Source organism: Candoia aspera, chromosome 6 (genome assembly GCF_035149785.1).
Source record: "Candoia aspera isolate rCanAsp1 chromosome 6, rCanAsp1.hap2, whole genome shotgun sequence".
Classification (NCBI taxonomy): domain Eukaryota; kingdom Metazoa; phylum Chordata; class Lepidosauria; order Squamata; family Boidae; genus Candoia; species Candoia aspera.
Window position 1 is genome coordinate 82,894,188 of NC_086158.1, and position 19,385 is coordinate 82,913,572.

The window sequence follows — 19,385 nt, forward strand, 5'->3', positions numbered from 1 at the left end:
TTGGCCACTTCCGTAATGTTCTGAATTGGAAAGGAAGAACAAACTGAAGTCTACCAACTCCATGCTGCATTATCAGTATCTTCTTTAATTTCTCTCTCTCTCTCTCTCTCTCTCACACACACACACACACACACACAGATTTTTAAGAAGATTCTTCTCATCACAAATTGTGGTGATATGAATATAAAAGAGCAGCAATCACTTCTCATTCATTTGCATCTTTGAATGTCAGTGTGTGATGAATCAAATGCCTCTAGATTCAATCTCCAAAATTATGGTGAACTCATAATTCTACTGATAAGACTGAGATCTCCAAGTTGAGTCGATTGCAGCCAGGGTTTTTGTTTTTGTTTTTAGCAGAAGAAAGACATGACAACAGTTTCCTTCTCAAACATTAACAATGCTTCCAAGGATCGCATTTTTTGAAGATGATGTTAACCAGACTGCGGTGATTGCATTTTCTCAGCCTGGCTGGCAAATTGCACTCTGGGCCATCACCTACTTATTTAGAATCACGGCATCCATTGTGGGCAATGGCACCGTCATTTGGATTATCCTGTCGCATCAACGAATGAGAACAGTCGCCAACTATTTTATTGTGAACTTGGCTCTTTCCGATCTGCTCATGAGCGCTTTAAACACAGTTTTCAATTTCATTTGTGCCTCTCATAATGTCTGGTATTTTGGCGAGGGATTCTGCCGCTTTCTTAATTTTGTTCCCATTACTGCAATGTTTGTCAGCATTTATTCTATGACTGCTGTTGCTGCGGAGAGGTAAGAAAAGCAATGATGAAAAGTTTTCTGTTGGAATAAAAAAAAATAAGTATAAATCTGCTGCTGGGTGCTTAGTTGTATATAAAGGTGTTAGATATATAACTGTAGAATAGTTCTTAGAATATGAAAACTAACACTGTAAAGCACGTGTATTCAGAAGTGTTGAGTGGGAATAATGTAAAGTTTTAAGATGTGTTTAAGAAGTTTTAAGTCCACCCACTTTAAGATGAGTGGACTTCAACTCCCAAAATTCTCCAGCCAGCCATGCTGGCTGGAGAATTCTGGGAGTTGAAGTCCACCCATCTTAAAGTTCCCAAGCTTGAAAAACACTGTTCTAGACTGTTGTGCACATTTACTGGTCATAAATCCCATGGAACTGAAAAATATTTACTACTTGTAGATGTGCATGTAGCTAACTTAATCTAATCCTAAATTGTATGGGGGCATCCCGTATCGACTGCTATGTACATTCTGTACTGTTTTGTTTTGTAAGATCCAATTTCGGTGACAGTCTTACAAAAACGTGCTTGCCAGCTTTACATCGTTTGTTCAGATTCTGCTGGTTAGGACTCCAAGGGAATGGTGACCTGCCTCACCACTGCTGGAAACACTTCAGCCCTTTCTGGTATTTCACTAAACATTAGTCAAATGTTTTCCAAGTTTCCAGAGGGTTATCTTTATTAGCCTTCTGCAATAGGTCTATTAGTCTTTGTTAGTACTCTACGAACTTTGAGTACTAACTTTTGTTTGTACTTGAAGACACTGTAAGACTCCTGATGTTTCTCCTGTTCTGTCCTTGGCTAGCATCTTGCTTTTATAAAGAAAGACATACGTGCTAACATTTCTCAGGTACCAAATGCTCCAACTAAAACAAGCCATATGCTTGTGTGCAGGGCTGTCCACGGGGCGTGGGAAAGCCAAGAAATCAAGATGGCAGCCAAGACAGTGAGATCAAAGCCCTGCTCCTTTTTTGCATGCATTGCATGGGCAGCTACCATAAAAAGGGGTGGGGAGTTGGAGGCCACCATCTTGACTTTTTTGACCCTCCCCAAAGATGCTTGTGTAGAAAACAGAACAGACATCAGATCTCTGTCTTAATGAGTCAGCAGAAGGAAATTAGCAGATTAGTTCAGGCCTCTAGAAGAAACTGAGAGATCTTCCTCACCTTCCAGTTAATGTCCTTGAGCTGGCATAAAAGCATGCAGGCATAAATTTCACAGCCCTCAATGCTTAGGTATATTCTGCCTCAGTTGCGATGCCAGGGAGTAGGGCTGGGCTATCCTTAACATTTTATTGCAGAACAAGTTAAAGAAAGCCATTGTGGATTACCTTGGTTTCATTTGCCTTCCAACCAAAGATCACCACAGGGTGGGAAAAACATCCCCCAGTTCCTCTATGGCAGTGTTTGCTGGCTGGGGAATTCTGGGAGTTGAAGTCCACCCATCTTAAAGTTGCCAGGGTTGAAAAATGCTGCTCTATGGAGCTGGGATGGAGACAAGGTTTGACAATAGCTAGCAAAATGGCTTTGGCCATTTGTCAAACACTGCTCTGGTTTTGTTTGAATCGTTCATAGGGTTGCTTCAACTCTAACCCTAACCATTTCTGACACAGGTTTAGTGATACAATGGAATACAGCTGTTCAGAATAGTGCTGTATTTAAAGGTACCCCTGTAACATTAAAAGAGATGTCAAAGTAATACCTTAGGGTAGGAGCAGAAGGATTCGTTTGTTTTTTAAAGTGTTCTGTGGTTCAGGGGCTCTGCACCTGGTTTCCCATGTTGAACTGAAATGCAATTTGGGAAAGAGAAGATGCTGCTGTTATGTCTCTCACTTGAGTCAATTCCCTGGGCGCTTTCACTGGGTGCTGGAAGCTGGGTCAGAGAGAGGGAAAGGCAAATCTTGAGGTTGATGTTATCTGCAGCCCTCTCCTGATGCCTAGCAGATGTGGTGGGGAAGGAGTTGATGGCACTCACACATGCATGTGCACAGACCCATCAAAGCTTTCTCTTGTTTGATTGTTTTCCTAAAAACCGTCTACTGCTCTTCCAAAAGAGCAGGCACTGTGCAGCAAGACAAATTAACAAGTCATTTGACATGGAGGAGTAGAACAATGGCTTCAGTCCTTCCAGGAAAACTGCTGTTGAACTGTCTCACCATTTGGAAAAGAGGGTCTAGTATTCACTAAAGATTTCTTTGCTCCTGGCCACAGGGATAGTAAATGTAATCAGATCTGAAACAAGCCTCCAGTAATACATTGTTCCTCATTTCTTCTTCCAAGAAGAATAATAATTTCAAAACTCTGCTCTAAGAAATCCTCATATACGAAGAAGGAAAAGTGGCCATGTTGGTTGAGTTTGCAGGAAGTTGTACTTCAGAAACATCTGGAGAAGAACAGGTTCCCCCCCTCTGGCTTACTTTTTTAGATTGAATGTCATATGTGTAGGCTGTATGGAAGATTCTGCTTCCGTAGAAGATTCACCAATGAAAGATACTGCTTCATTTGCAGTCTCTCACTGCACTCAAAGATGGTGCCCAGGATGATGGAAAATGTTCACACCAGCTGTGGTGGGCTGGGTAAATAAAGAGCTGCTGGGGGAGGGGGGGAGAAAGGATAAGCCGTAAGCAGAAGTACCTCTGACCTTTTCTGCACAGACATCAAGCACTACCCAGCTCTGACTGTAACAGATTAAAAAGGCCAACACTTTGGGTATAATCTCTCTGCTCCATCACTGAGCTGCGTCTCATTTTGTTTTGATTGAGCCAGTGGGAAAATGAAAGCAAACTTCAAAACCCACCAGTCAATTCCTTGCCTTTCACAGATATTTCTCTCTGCTGCTTTGGCAAGCTGAAAACGTATTCCTGCACAGACTGCATAGATCGATGCAGGTTTATAGAGAATTTTTAACCATCTGGTTTCCATCATATTTATATTTTATTATGTATTATATTTATTCTATAGTTTTATATTGCATTGTTTTAACTGTGTTTTATTGTAAACCACCCAGAGTCCCTCCTTGGGGGGAGATGGGCGGTGATAAATTTGATTGATAGATAAATAAACAAACAAACAAACAAATAAACAAATAAATAGACAGCTTGCTACTTGCAAAGAAAGTTCACAAAACATCAATAAATGCTAGTGATTTACAACCCCTGTCCCCAAACCCCTCCTTCCAATTATTGGTCTGCTGTAAAGACATTTGCAATCAGAGGGAGATGATGGGAGAAGCAGAGTGCATAACCTTTGATCTAGATTTTTTTTACAGCTAATCTTTAAAAATGAGAGGGGGACAGAAGTAAGATTATCCTCCTTGAAGATGGAATGTCGCCCAGTTCAGTGAATTAACTCTCTAGAAAAGCTAAGAGCTGTAAAGCTAACGAAAAGCAGAGAGCCAGGGAAACAGGAACTGATTGGACTTCTAATAGACCACTCTTCAGGAAGGGAGGAGCACTTGGAAATAGACCTTGGAAAGATCCTGCAAATGTTTGCAAATTGGGAGATGGTGAGCCCAAGGTCCCCTTATTTGTCGGATGCCTCACAACTTAATGCTTTTGCCTTTTTTATTTAACGTGGTTCCTTCTTCTTAACTTCTGGCTAAAGTTAATTATGTTGCCTATAGGTTTAGCCTCATTAATCATTTTAAGTCATCTTGGCCAAAAAAAGGCTTAGGCAAAATTAAATTGTTGGGCTACTCTATGGCAAGTCTGTGCTCATTAGGATTTGATAATGCTACAACTGGCCTGAAACAACGAATCTGGGATATAGATCTCCAAACAAATTTAAGTAAGGTGCTACACGGAAGGGTTCGTTCCAGCTTCTTATTTACCATCTATCACAATTTTTAAATTTCATAAAGCTTTCACTTTAGCCTGGCTGGACGCACTGCCCTCAGCAGTCCTTTTTGGTTGTTTTAAGGGTACCGCTATGCACCTTCAGTTATGTCCGTGTGGTGACGGCTCAATAGAAACCCTAAGCCATATGTTATTATATTGTTCCCTATATAAGGATTCTAGACAGATCCTTATATATCCATTATTGAAGAAATTTCCAAACAGGGAGAGTGACTTCTATCTAATGCTACTTCTTTTGAACAAGGACCCAAAATATCCTCCCAGGTTGCCCCTGTGCTACCATCTGCATAATAACACCACACCATCACTTAGATTTTGAATTTCTTAACATAGTATTTTATTTCAATTCATTTTAGTATTTTCATTCTTAATTAATTTTGGATCCTAGTATATTAATTGCTTTTGTTTTTATATATATATGTATTAATGTAAGATTATTGCTGTTGTCTAGTTTTATTGTGTCTGACCTTAGGGCTGTAATAAACATGATGATGATGATGATGACGATGATGATGATGACGATGATGATTTAACATCTGATATGCCAGTTGCAGCCTTTCTTGGTGAGGAGGCCCTGCAGACAGTCGCTCACGCCTTACTTGCTTCATGGCTCAACTATTGCAACACGCTGTTCATTGAAGTGCCCTTGAAGACCACTTGGAAGCTTCAATGGGTCTATAATGCAGCAGCGGAGGCAATTATAGACATGCTTGTATGCCCATATGACTCCTCTGCTCTGTGAGCTGCACTGGCTGCCAGTTTGCTTCTGAATGCAATTCAAGGTGCCGGTTATCACCTATAAAGCCCTACATGGCACAGGGCCTGGTTACTTAAGAGATCAACTGTCTCCCATATTATCTGCCTGGCTAATTCAAGCTGACAGGGTGGTGCAATCTGGGTTCCTTCAATTAAACCCTGTCATCTATCAGGACGCAGGAAGTGCACCTTCTCTGTTGCAGCATCTGCTCTCTGGAATGATGGTTGTTCAACTTGTTCAGAAACTTCCTTTACTTAGAACAAAGCTTTGGAACTGACAAGACCAGCTTTTTCTGAATCAGCTCTATCCTGTAAATTGCAAAGAAGCCAAATATAACAAAATTAAACCCTCATGAAAAAATTTCCCCAAGTCTCCCAGAAGGAGCTGCTTTATCATAGTACAATTTGATATAAAAAGGTACTAGCCCTGAGTCCTGAGCAAAGGTGCATAGAACCTTCCCTATGCATTCTTCAGCTGCTTTGCTTTGTCTTAGCAAACATAACTTTTTAAAAAAAACCTTCATTAATTTAAAAATCAACAAATGTATTAAAAAGGTCTAAAATCAAGGCAAGATTGCAATAGTAACTTTTTAAAGTACTGGGGTAAAAAAAGAGAATTTGCCTTATTATGTACTGGAAAAAGGGGTACTTTTCCCCAAACTGAGTCAAAAGAAACTTTTTGATGTCTCCCAACACCCTCCATCTTTCGTACGTCAATTTTCAATTACAGCAATTTTCCATACTTTTTCATACCAGAGCTCTAGTAATGGAGCCTCTGGTTTTTTCCAATAGTGTGCTACAGCACCATCTTGCCTCCACCATCATGAATTGAGCAGTTATCTAATTTTTAGTTCATTAGTTGCCTCACTAAATGACAACACTAAATCCATCTTGGGGCCATAACTAAATTTGCCTATATCCATGCTATTTATCTCTCTCACTTCTGAGCAGAATCTTTCTACAACCTCACAGAACCACCATATACAGGTAGTCCTTGTTTAGTGACTGCCTCGTTTAGCAACAATTCAAGTTAACGACAGTGATGAAAAAGTAACTTTATGACCAGTCCTCAATTTACGACCTTCACAGGTCCATAAAGCAAAGGAAAGCTGAAGTAAGATCATACGCACAGTCGCGGTTTCACTTAGTGGCTGTTTCACTTAACAACCTAGTTGCCATTCCCAATCGTGGTTGCTGAACGAGGACTGCCTGACAACCTGTACAGGTAGTCCTCACTTAAAAACCACTATTGGGACCAGCAATTAGGGACTCCATCACTAAGTGATATGGTTGTTAAGTGAGACATTACATGATCGCCTTGCTTAGCGACAGCAGTTCTGGCAGTTCCTGTCGCTGTTGTTGAATGAATCCCATGCAGTCATTAGGCAAGGACCCACCCAAATCCAAGCCATTTCGCGGCTTGGTCCATCCCAGCCCCGAGCCACAGTTCTTCCAAGGTAAGGGACTGCCTCCTCTTCAACTCCCCCCACCTGCCTATCTGCCCCCCATCTCTGCCCTTTTGGCTGCCCTGCACAGAAGCACTCCTTGGCAGCAGTGACAGCACCAGCAGCACTGGGGCTGTACAGGCCTGGGGCCTTCAGCAGTCTCAGCCTGCCGCCACCACCCAGGCTTCTACTTCAGCCCTGGCACTGCTGGTGCCACCACCACTGGCAAAGAGTGCCACCTTTAGCCCTGCGCCACTGTCAGCCACCCCAGCACCATGGCATAAAGCCCCAGGGGTGGGGGTGGCAGCGGCAGCAGGGGGCAGTCGTAAATGCAGGCAAGCCCAAACTTTTATCACATGACCATGGGGGCACTGCAATGGTCGTAAGTTTGAGAACTGGTCATACGTCCATTTTTTCAGCACCATCGTAACTTCGAACGGTCGCTGAATGAATGGACGTTAAGCGAGGACTACCTTTATTCATAGAGGTGCCCTCCGCTTCACCACACTTCCAACATTTATATGGGCCTTTCCCGGTAAGTTTACTTGTATAGGGATATTATACCATCTATGAATCACTTTTAATTAATTTTTCTTTGGTCTTTGCTGATACTGATCACTTGAGCAATCAGACCTTATGAAAGTAACCTGAAACACACCCACATACATGCTGCTGGTGCCCTCCTTCCAATTTGGTCAGAGAGGAATCAGCAGTTAAACAACCTGTGTTGATGTGGGGTGGGACTGGCACTTTTGAACTTTTGCTTTTCAAACAGCTGTTGAAACCTTTTTTCAGGAAAAGAGGTAAGCTAAATTAATCCTCCTTGTCTAAGTTTCCAAACATGAGCCAGATTTTGTTGCAATCAGGTTCGGCCATTTTTTTTCTGTGTATGACAGGCAGATAGTGAGATCAGACAAACTTCGCCCATTAAATGTTTGCTTTTCGTGCATTTTTTTCTGGCTGAAGAACATTGCAAGGAAAAATACTTGTCATCCCTAAATATTCTTTTATGCTCTACTGTAAAACCTAGAGATCTTCCTAGGCCAGGGCTTTTAGCCTGTGTAACAAAAAATAAAATAAAAAAGTAACTGGGAGCATATAATTTGTATTGGGTTTGGCTAAATGAAAGTGTAAAAAGTGTTAAATATTCTCCAAAAAGGCAAATCATATGATATTTTTCAGATATTCTGTATGTATATGTATATGAATATGAATATGTATATGTATTGCCCAACCCAGTACAACCTGAATTTTATTTCACAAGACATATTCCTGCAAGTCTAGATTAACTATACAGATGCAGAAAAATTAAATGGGAAGGACAAGTATTGCCAAAAATGAAATATTTTCAGTGCCCCAGAGCATGACTGCGCTAAAATCATAACATCTACAGTATGTACACAACAGTTCACTGGCCTCCAAGCAACATATGAATTAGCAATCTGATATGACGGTTGAGGACAGGTGTGAGATAGAAAGTTTTGCAACATGTGGCTTTCAGCTTCAAGGGATAAGATTGGACAGCCTTTGTGGGAAAAGGAAAATGACTCATAACATTTCCAGAGCTGCATACAAATCAGAGTAAACTGTGACACCACTATCTATTCCTATTAGAAAAATGGAAGGAAAACATTTTTCAGAGGTCCTATACAAATTGCCATTTAGTTTTCCCCTTCTGTCTCACAAAGGTTAGAGATGGAATAAAGTAATGCCTCATCTCAAAGAATGGAGCGGGGGGGAAATTACTAAGGACCTTGCAATGAGATTTATATCTGCACAATCCAAGATTGTTGGTAGCAATATACTGGGAAGAGGAGTGGGAGAGTTGGACTGTCCTTTCTTCAATTACAAGTTAAATTAGAATCGAGGAAATATGTCGACACAGAGGGCACTGAAGATGGCATACATCTTAGCTGGCCCTCAGAACCCCATCTAGGTGCAGCAACATCCCCCAGTATTTTTACTTTCATTTTTTTACATTTTAAAAATTAATTGATTGTATACCTAGAAAACAACTCCAAGCAATTTACATCATACTTAAAGTTCCTTGGTTACATTTTAAAAAATACATTAAGAAATGTATTTCTCAAATAGTTGGGGAGAGATGCTCAAAAGTTTTGTTGCATGCACCGAAGGCCCCATTCAACTTTTTTGGACCAGAGGATGAGTAATCCTTTTTCTAGCATTTAGGGAAGCTCATGGTGAGCAGGGCTGAAGCAGCTGCTGATTGGCAAGGTGGCTTCCCATTCTTTCTCTGTCATCTCCTTTTCATTCTTCCTCCCTTCCATTTTCACTTTTCAGATCCTTTCGCTACCCAGGCAAGCTGTTGGGGAAGGGCCATATTGCTCTTAAGATAGATCAGAACTGATGAACTGTAGAAAACTTGTTGGGTTTACATGAAGCTAGATTGACATTTTCTACAAGTTAACACAGAAAAAATTAATTTGCCTCAACTAACATTTGAAGGGTTTGTTAACACAGTTGTTCAATGGAAACATTCTTTTCTTCTGATTCTTCCCTGTTTCTTTCAGGTATATGGCGATCATTTACCCTTTCAAGCAAAAACTTTCTGCAGCAAACACAAAAGTGATCATAGGAGTAATCTGGCTGGTGGCTTGTGGACTAGCTTTTCCACAGTTCTTTTATGCGCAAGTCATCACTGATAGCGGAACGGCCAAATGTATCGTTGCTTGGCCACACGATCATGGCCAAAGACAGCAGCTCATGTAAGTTCCCCACGTAAACTGAAGTGAGAAATAGTTTTGACAAATCTAATCCAAGGAAAGAGGAGGCATGAGAATGCTGGGTCATTGGTAGTTCTGCCTTACGTCTGTTTTCAGAACCATCAGCGAAAAAGTCCATAGCCTTTTTCAAGGTGTATCATCTTCATACTTATGGAGCAGGATGACAGATAACAAGATGAAAGAAATACCACAGGTTCTGCTCAACAGATGAAAAATTGCTATTATCTTCCTTGGATTGTGACATTCTGGGGTCAGGGCTGCCCTAAAAGATTAGCACATAGAATTTGGTGTCAAAGTCCTCAAATTTTATCCAACTAAGCTTTATAAGTAGCTGCATCCCATTTTTAGGGCAAGGAGAAGAAGTGAGATTTTGGGGAAGAGTATGCCTGATATTTTTGAGAAGTCACAGGACCTTCACAGAAAGTGACTCTGGATGGCGCGCAGCAAAATCAAAAAATACCCCCCCAACAAACCAACACTACAGTACACATTTTTTAAAAACCGTCCCAATATATAAAATGTTGACCAAACACAATAATCATCAGGAGCTGAACACAAGTGTAGCTAACTAACTCCCATCCAAGTTCTCACCAGATTTAACCCTGCTAAGCTTTGGAGCTCAGAGAAGGTCAAATAGATTCTGCCATTTGTTCCCAAGAACTTCTCACATTTGTTGTCTTTAATATTGTTGGTATTCACAGCAGCTAGAAGAAAATCCTTCCTCTGTGCACGTGTAGGATATATAACACAGCTGGGAGCAAGACGTGTTGCCAGCATCTGTCCTCTCCCCCATGTCTATTCAAAACATGAGCAGTAAACATTTAGTCAGAGTTTTTGCATGGATGTCCATGGAGACGACCCAAAAAAACAAGGTGACAGTTCTGGCCCTGAGTTTTTGTCATTTTCAAAATGGCACATGTATCTCCCTCTCTCTCTCTTTCTCTCTCTCTCTCTCACACACACACAGATGTGTGCCCCAATGGAGCCCAGAATTCTCTAGCTAATAATGGTGGTCTACTGGCTGCAGTGTTGTAAAGATGGCTGAAATGGGAAAGTGAAGTACATAAACTACATTAATAAAGACACCACCTTGTATTACAGAAGTGAGTTAACTTCTGTGTCCAATTCCTGACATTTAAGTTATGAAAACAAGCCTTGTCTGAATACTTATTTTATCAGTTAAAAAATATGGAAGCACCTTAAGGTCTGGTTGATGCATTACAATGTTTCTTCTACATCCCTGTGACTCTGAATTTCTCTGGAGCAAAGGGGAAAAAAATTAAGACAGATACAGGAAGAGATAAGAATGCATGAAAAGAAAACAGGAGACTGGAAATGCTTCCCTGCACTACAAATAACAAAAGCTCTTTATTGTGCAGTCTTAAAATATTTTTCCATTCCCTCTCCTTCCAAAAGGAAGAAAAACAACATTTTCTACAGCCAAGTCTTGTTTATGAGATCCCATCACTTCCTTTTCTCTCTGTTTCCACATATTCCACATGGTGCCATCATGATTTCAGCAGTTTGTCATTGCCATTAATGAGCTACCCCAATTCCCTGAAGGAAGATGGTCATGCGCTTTCTGATGTCGTAATTAAAGCATCACTTTCAGTGCCAGATCTTGCTCTGAGATTTCTCACACAGGGAAGAGTGAAGATGGTGGACACAGGCCATGTTCACTTGCTGAAGTTCCTTTTCTGAATGGCCCTTGATTGGATCAGAAGATTGTGGAATCCATTACTGATAGAAAAGCTTGACCAGTTTCCCTCTGGAGCAGGGGCATCCTCAGGGATGGTCAAAAAAGTCAGGATAATGACTCTTCTGCATAATTAAAGCCATGCCCTTTTAAAATGCATCCTTATGCAATACGGGTTAAAATGGGGTGGTCCCAAAACTTAACAGACTTTTACAATGAGGCGCACATAAAAACCAGGCAGAGCTTTTATCACACCACCATGTACATCTACATCATGTAGATGTAGACTGCCCGCAATATCATAGGGGATTTTCTCAATAAAGGAAGGGAAATATTTATCCCTGATAATTCACTCAGCTTTTCTTCTTGTCCTTCTTCTTCCTTTTTCCTGTTTAGGTATCACATAGCTGTCATTGTCTTGGTTTATGTGCTGCCTCTCACTGTGGTGTTTGACACATACAGTGCAATAGGAATAACTCTGTGGCATAATAATGTTCCTGGAGATCATACTAACATGGTGTACTATCAGCGTAAGATTGTGGCCAAGAAAAAGGTTAGTAATTGTTCACCAAAAAAAATATTGCTGCCTTAAACTGGAATCATAATATAAACAGGACTTGTACCACTGCACAATTGCACATTCATTCCCAGAAGCGTATAAATTAATTACGTCTCCAGTAACAATCTTTGTGAAGCAGCCTGAATTTCATTTGATGCCCTCTGCTGTCTTCAGTAGCTCCAACGGCAGTAAGAGTTGGGCTGACATTAATCTGTTTGTGGCAAAGAAGTTGGGGATGTCCCTTCTTGTCAGTATGACAATCACAACCTCGCACTCCTGAGCCCTTAAAAAGAAACCAAACAAATTCTACATAGCTGACATGCCACAGCATGATATAGGATAATTTTTCAATGGCAAGTTCTCACAGGGGTAAAGTAAGCACAATTTTGGGATTTTTATAAACAGCCTATAACTGCATTATCAAGTAATATTAAAGTAGTTCTGGTATTGATGGCACCAGGACCCACGGATAAAATGCCTTGATTCAAATAACATGTACCAGTTGCATAACTCCAATCATTCATTCTGGCAGTGTGTAGCAGCTACATAAACTGCTCCAAAGAAGGTTGGTCTCTGGGAGAGAATTTCTTGTTTATTATAATGGCCCAGCCAATCAATGCTGTGCATGTTATCTTGCACTTCACACAGGAAGAACCAGCTTTGCCTAGAGCTCAGTCTGTAGGAAAAGGTTATACAGCAAAGCCAGGCACAGTGAGAAAGCTTTCACAAAAGGCTCCCTGCTATTATGTGCCTACGTAAGATTGTTGGTCTGGAACTGAGCTGGGGCACAGGCTGGGGAACAAGACTGCGTCAGCATATTTGAGACCAGGGAATCCTCTGTTGTTTTGGGTCACCCATTACAATCCTGCTGGTCTGGTAACTCCAAGACAACAATAATCACCATGAACTTCAGGATTTTGGAGGTTCTCAAACGTGGCATTCTGAATGGGCTCTTCTCACCTAACAAAGGTGAGACCTTCTAACTAAGCAAATTCTTACACTTAGTAAGCGCCAGGCTGGTCAAAGCAGCTGTAAGGGTAAAATATACATTTCTTGGATACCCTGTGCAAAGGAGAAATGTTCAGCTTTGCAGCATTGGGAGTGATGGCAGTGAAAGTCAACAAAGAACTGGCTGGCAGTTGTCTCCTCCTCCAAGATATCTAGTCAGTTGGTCTTCCTTCTAGAACCAGTTTATGATTTTTAGAACCTTATATAAACATCTCAGGTTACGCTGGAGGAGCAAAACAGCTGGCCATAGACACTAACATTGGTACATCTTAACATCTGTTTTCAGGTGCCTTTGAGCTTAAGGTTGGTCTCATTGTGCTTACTCTTGACCATTCTCTGAATCTTCCTCTTCTCTTCTTCCTTCAATTTGGGAAGGAACAAGAGGAGAAAGAAAAGGCAGACCTTACATGGACTGCTAAAATCTAGACAACCTTGCAGATGACTGCAAAGAGACACAAAAAACTCTTTAACTTGTTGCTGCATTTGTTGGTCTGGAGTTTTGCCGCCTAGATGAGAGGTTTGCCTTGGGGTCCAGAGAGCTTATACCCCAGACTAACAATTTAAGATATGCAGACAAAACTACTTTGCTAGTTAAACATAAGAGCCTACTCAGAAATTAAAATGGAAAATTCAGGTGACTGTTAACTATGAAGATAAAAATAACATCAACCTGCCATGGTTAGTGAACTTCAAGGTGAAGAACTCAAGGTGGCAGATAGATCTGTTTTCTTGGGACTCATGAAGTGACCAAGAAGGGCCCACCCATGGCCTCTTCTGTCTGGACTGAAGAACTCTGGGTGACTACTAGACGTGACAGGAAAAGGAAAACAGAGAACTCTTTGTTCCTCTTTCCTGCTGTCCAGTCACAATCTGGATTTTTGTAGCCTAGACTTTAAAAATAATTTTATTTTGCCATTACTTAATTAAACAAAACAAACAATCAAAAACTAGAAAAAAGAAATCATGAAAGAGAAAGAGTGAAACACCCCAGCAACAACAAGACTATATTTGTAAGGGCTTCTCATAAAACAGTTGCAACAAAGGATAATCATATCCTCATTGTAATCCTCCACCCATAATCTGTGTCTGAAAGCCACTCATTCATAAATTGCAAGTAGCATCAGGTGTTCAAGCCCTTGAGCAACAGAGGCTATCTACCTTTCCGAAGGTGAAAGACCACTGCATTAGCCATAAGAATCACACAGAGAACCCATTTCTACTGAGCAGCCATCAGTTTGTAGTGAATGCTTGCCGGGGTGAATAAACAATCATAAAAGCTGGTCAAAGGCTGACTGCTCTATCAAAGACGAATAGTTGCTTTGTTCTGAGATTGGGACAAACAACCCCACTTGAAATGTTTTGTTAGGCGGTGCTGAGTCTCCAGTGGCATCTGCAGACTCTTGCTACCTCCATGGGAATGTAGATTGTGCCCTTCTGGGGCAAGCTCCATTTCTTTGGGGTGTGTCTGCAATGTCGCAACACACATAGAAAAGGGCTGGGAATTGTTCACAACACCAGGATGCAGCAACACGGTGAACCTCCCCCCTTGTCCCCTCCCTGAGGATGCTGCCAAAAGCATCCCATGAAAGTTTCAAGAGTTCTGCCTAGGGAACAGTGGGAACTTGAAAGAGGGTTTTCCTTCCTCCAAAATGAATGGAAATCCATGTTAACTGCTACTTGCTACCCAGCCTATAAAAATGCAGGCAGGGGAATGACATTAAAAAAAAAAATTTTAATCCCCAAGCAAACAGTGGAACATTGCTCTCTTCCTTGCTCACTACCACATTAACTTTTCAACTTACACGTCAGTGAATATGGCAGGAATGGAGTCTTGCTGTTTCTTTTGGCTAATGCATTTTCCAAGCAGCCATGGCTTGGAGGAAGTTTTTAAAAACAAGTCAATTGCAGGATGTCAAAGTACTTGGAAGATTATGAACAAAACACTCATTTTGTCCCAAATTCAGGACAAAACTCTGGAATCCAGGGCTTGTGCTCCAAGCATGGCCCTTTCAAAATGATTGCTCCAAGCTCAGAATGTTTCTTATGTGGAATTTTTGTACCATTCCTTGCAGTACCATTAAATTATGCAGTGAGAAAGAAGGAGTGAAACAGCAATAAAACATCCCCATGCTTTGTTGTTGTTGTTTCAGTTTGTCAGGGCAATGGTCGCAGTTGTGGTCACGCAACGTTTGCCATTTGCTGGTTCCCTTATCATCTCTACTTTGTCTCGGGGAGCATCTGGAAGGAAATCAACAGGCAGAAGTACATCCAACAAGTTTATCTGGCTGTTTTTTTGCTGGCCATGAGTTCTGCAATGTACAGCCCTATTATTTACTGTTCTCTTAATCATAGGTGAGTATTATGTAGTTTAAGGGGCTACAGCTTCAGTGGATAAAAAGATCTATCACCAGAGGACAGTACAGTATAAACGTACAAACAGATAAATGTTAACTAGGACTTAAAACCATCACTCACACCAAATAACTCTTGCCCTTTTTCTTAACATTGTATTTTTACATATAAATGTCAGCTTTACATTTTAGAAAACAGCAAATGCTCAGGGGTCAGTCAAGGTACAGGTTAGCTCACACATACTAAGCTGTGGTTTGATAAACAAAAGATGGTGAGCTAATTCCTATCATTATTATTAAAATTCCTATATAAAAATACGTCATGAATCCATACTGGCCGGATTCACAGTGTGCTAAGCCGAGTTTAGTGGGGTGGGGGGAGTGTGTGTTATTGGTTATCATAGGTGAACCCGGCCATTGTTGGTATGCCTGGATAATGGAGAACGATAAGGGCTAAGTAACCAGATGAGACAGTCAGAAAAGGGATGAGGCAGGAGGAAATGTCTAATCAGAAAGTAACATTTGCCCATTATAAGGCTTTCTCTTGGGCATGTGGTTAGGATTGAAAACTTAAAACCTTTCAAATCCTGGAATATGTACCATCTTTCATTAGCACTCTGCTTGGGAAATATTTCTATCTGCACCAGAAGTGAGTTTCTGCAGTATTTCTGCATCCTCCCTATTTGCAATGGAAATGTAGTAGCAAATTCTACATTTACTCCATTCTGAATTTTGAGAGAGCTAAGTTTAAGTGTGGGGGAAAATATGTGTCTTGGTTTTTGAATTTAGGGAGAAGTTATGCCTTGATTCCACCTGTGTTTTTGTCCTGGGCTTTCTGGCTTGTAGCATATCATTCCAAGACCAAGTGTGGCCTTTCATCCCAAAAAGGTCACCCACCAACTCTTGATCTGTGATCTCGGCTTGATTTCAAAGTATTCAGCATGCAATCGGTGTCATGAGTACTGATGGTGAGCAGGAGGGGGCCCCTATCCAGGGGGGAAAACGCATGCGTAGTACTGAGGAGTTAAGCAGCCATTCAAAGAGACACAGATCAGACCCACCTTGACTTTTGGGGTTTATCTGTCTGGGTTTTTCCCACGCTTCTTCAGTTTGTTAGGATTTTCTGTCTAATGTAGCAGTAATAAAACACTAGAGACCTATTCCTTGTCTCAGCATGGTTCCTGACTGTTAGGACAATTGGTCTAGATCTCTTACAGACAGTGGATAGGTGTTGAAAAAGTCTAGTTAGTGGCCCAACCATGTGATTGATGGCCAACTCTTCTTTATGTCCATAGTATAGCACATTCAAAGGATATGGGGTTTAATTGCCATGCCTGCTATCTATCTCTGGGTTGGATAACATGCATTTTATTATTTGTGCCCCTGACAGGTTCCGCTCCGGATTCAGGATTGCTTTTCAGTGGTGCCCCTGCGTCAAAGCTACAGAAAGAGACTGGCTTAACCTTAGCTCCCCCCCACCCTTACTTAAAATCCTGAGAACAAGCACCCAACTTCCCTACGAGCCTTGCAATGTACACAACTGATCACGACAAGATATCATTTACTAATATGTATTTGGTGACATGATTTTTATCCCGAAGGCTTGAATAACGGTTTAATTGTCCTGTTCCTTTGTTGCAGCAACAAAAATACTGCACTAGATCACAACACATTTGTAATTATTCTTTTATGGTGGCAGTGCAATTTGCCAATCTGAGTGGCTTTCTTGAAATCTCTTTTTACATGAAGGGAATTGACTGTTCTATCCCTCCGCTATATCAAGCAGTTAGTGCATTTTTCTTCCCAATGTCTTGATAATCTAATTTGCCAATCTCTTGATATAATCACATTAATAACAATTCCACTGGAAGTGACTTCAGTACATCAAACAACAGCAATCTGAGTTGTTTATTGCATTTTTAACTATTTTAATATTTGTATACATTAAAAATAATTATAACTACATCTAACTGGTTCCAATTTCACCAGTTGTTACAACAAACAATTCAGGAATGCCAAGCCTTTAACTAAGGGGACCAAAAGTTATTGGCCACTCAGTTTATTCCTAGACAATAAATGGATATAAATTGGCTGGTAATCTAAATGCATATTCTAAAAACATTTTCTTTGATTCCATTCACCATCCTGATGCTGATGCTTAAAAGACTTCAATCCAGACAAATTTCCTCTGAGGAATCTGTCCTTTTAGAAAAAGCCTACACTTACACAATTACCTCTATGCATACATTGCAATAATTATGGAGAATGTACAGTTATGGGAAACCAAAATCATTCCTCTCCTTTCCTCAAGAACTTGGGGCTTTGGGAATGAGGAGGAATTAATGAACAGCATATTAATAAGATCCTCCCACCCAACTATCTTGATCCTCATGAATTGTCCTAGCAAGTTAGAGCCTCTTTAAATAAGAAAATAAAACTGAAGATCTTGGCTGGATTGACTCAACTAGAGACTGTGAAGACCATAATAGCCTAGGAATCAAATCCAACCCATAATAGCTAGCAGGGCCTTCTATCTTACCTGCAGTTCTGCTCCCTGCAAAGGGTATAGGGGAAATGACTCATTAAAAAGCATAAGCTTGTGTTTGTTAGTCGGAAAAGGTGCTACTACAGTCCTGATTTTTCCCCCCATCCAAGTAATAACCAGTCCAGACCTGCTTCAGAGCCCAGACAAAAACTCCACAAGTAAGACTAAACTTGGCACAAAGTGAAAAAAAATGCTTCCCTTATATTTCTCCTTAACTGGACCTAAACTTTCCTGGGAAGAATGTTTTTTTTTTAAAAAAAAAACCTGATTATAAATGCTCATTATACCTCAATAGGCATAGCAATAAGACAGTTTACCGTGAGGCATATTTTAAATATTTATTATAATTTATGAGGTAACAAGAATATTTCACTCAAGGAAGGAAAATTCTTGACTTTATATAAACTTATTAAATAGTGGTTTATATTATAAAATAACCAAGGAATGATAAAATTGTTTAAAAAAAGAAATTTTGGAAATACCTTTCATATAATAGATTCCAGCAAAATGAAAAGCAGCACAAAACATGTTAACGGATCAAGGTTGTTGTTTTTTTTTTACAAAAAAATAATTTAAAATGCTGTTGTTTTTTTTATCCCTCTTAAAACACTGAAACTATCTGCTGAAAAAAAGATCTTCAATCTCAATCAGCAGCAGCAGAAGCAACTGACAACCAGCTATATATAAGAATGTTGTTTCCCCAAATTAGACACATTTTTACAGTCTAAAAAATAAGCACCATATTGAATAAATTTGCTTAAAACATTATCAAACATATCAATTGAGTCTTGGGGCAACATGGAAGTTAAGACATTTCAGAAATACAATAATTTCTTCCATTTCTGGTCTTAGTTTAAGGCGCCTACCTGTGATTATACCCACAATTTACAAGGATAAACTGACTATCATGAAGTGCACATTTTGTCAAGAGGTTTGACCACAAATTTAAAAATTTCCAGGCAGGCACAGATTTTACAGACCATCCTCTTTTTCTTCTACATCTTGCAGGCAGATCTCTCCCTTTAAACCAGACCTTCATTAGCATCTGTCAGTATTAAAGCTTAAATCCCTTAAGATGCAGTGTTTTTATCCTATTTTGGAACACAGAATTCCTATATATAAGAAATGAGGCCAGTGGGTTTTCTAGCTCTGCACAGTGAACAGCTGAAACCTTTTCCATGCAAACCAAGTGCCCACCCACTTTTGACCTTTTTCTTTAGCACTGAAGCTGCAAACTACATCAACTACATATGCACAAGCTAACAGTGCAGATATAAATCATGTTCCCAACTTCTGAACCTGAAAGAAAAAACACATATTTGCATGTAAACTCACTCTGGAATCCAGCATGTTCCTCTGAAGATTTTAGACCTACAAATATTGAATTAGCAACTGATCTGAACAAACAAAATGTTTGCTGACTTAAAAGGAACACTATAGTTTTGCATTTTGCATTTCAGTATTTCAGATACTGAAATACAGTGAGACCTTCTAAACTGGTCTAGTAAAACTCAAAATTTGCTAGATCTGTAAATTCTTCATGGAGGCTCTAGTCTAAAAAATTAGAGTAAATTATTCCTCCTTTGTTTCTCTTGCATTTATACAACGTAAATACCCCTTTCATTCCTTTGTCAGAAAGAATCACCAGACACCAA

General features: G+C 40.2%; 1 protein-coding gene across 1 annotated transcript; it reads left to right on the top strand.

Moving 5' to 3' along the window:
• Positions 1 to 17,079, top strand: TACR2 (tachykinin receptor 2). Its single transcript, XM_063306172.1, is given in 7 exon segments — positions 1 to 774; positions 9,359 to 9,553; positions 11,664 to 11,820; positions 14,985 to 15,014; positions 15,017 to 15,186; positions 16,576 to 16,683; positions 16,685 to 17,079. Coding segments are annotated over 7 exon segments (1,122 nt in total). The 5' UTR covers positions 1 to 400; the 3' UTR covers positions 16,773 to 17,079.
• Positions 17,080 to 19,385: the final 2,306 nt, after the last annotated feature.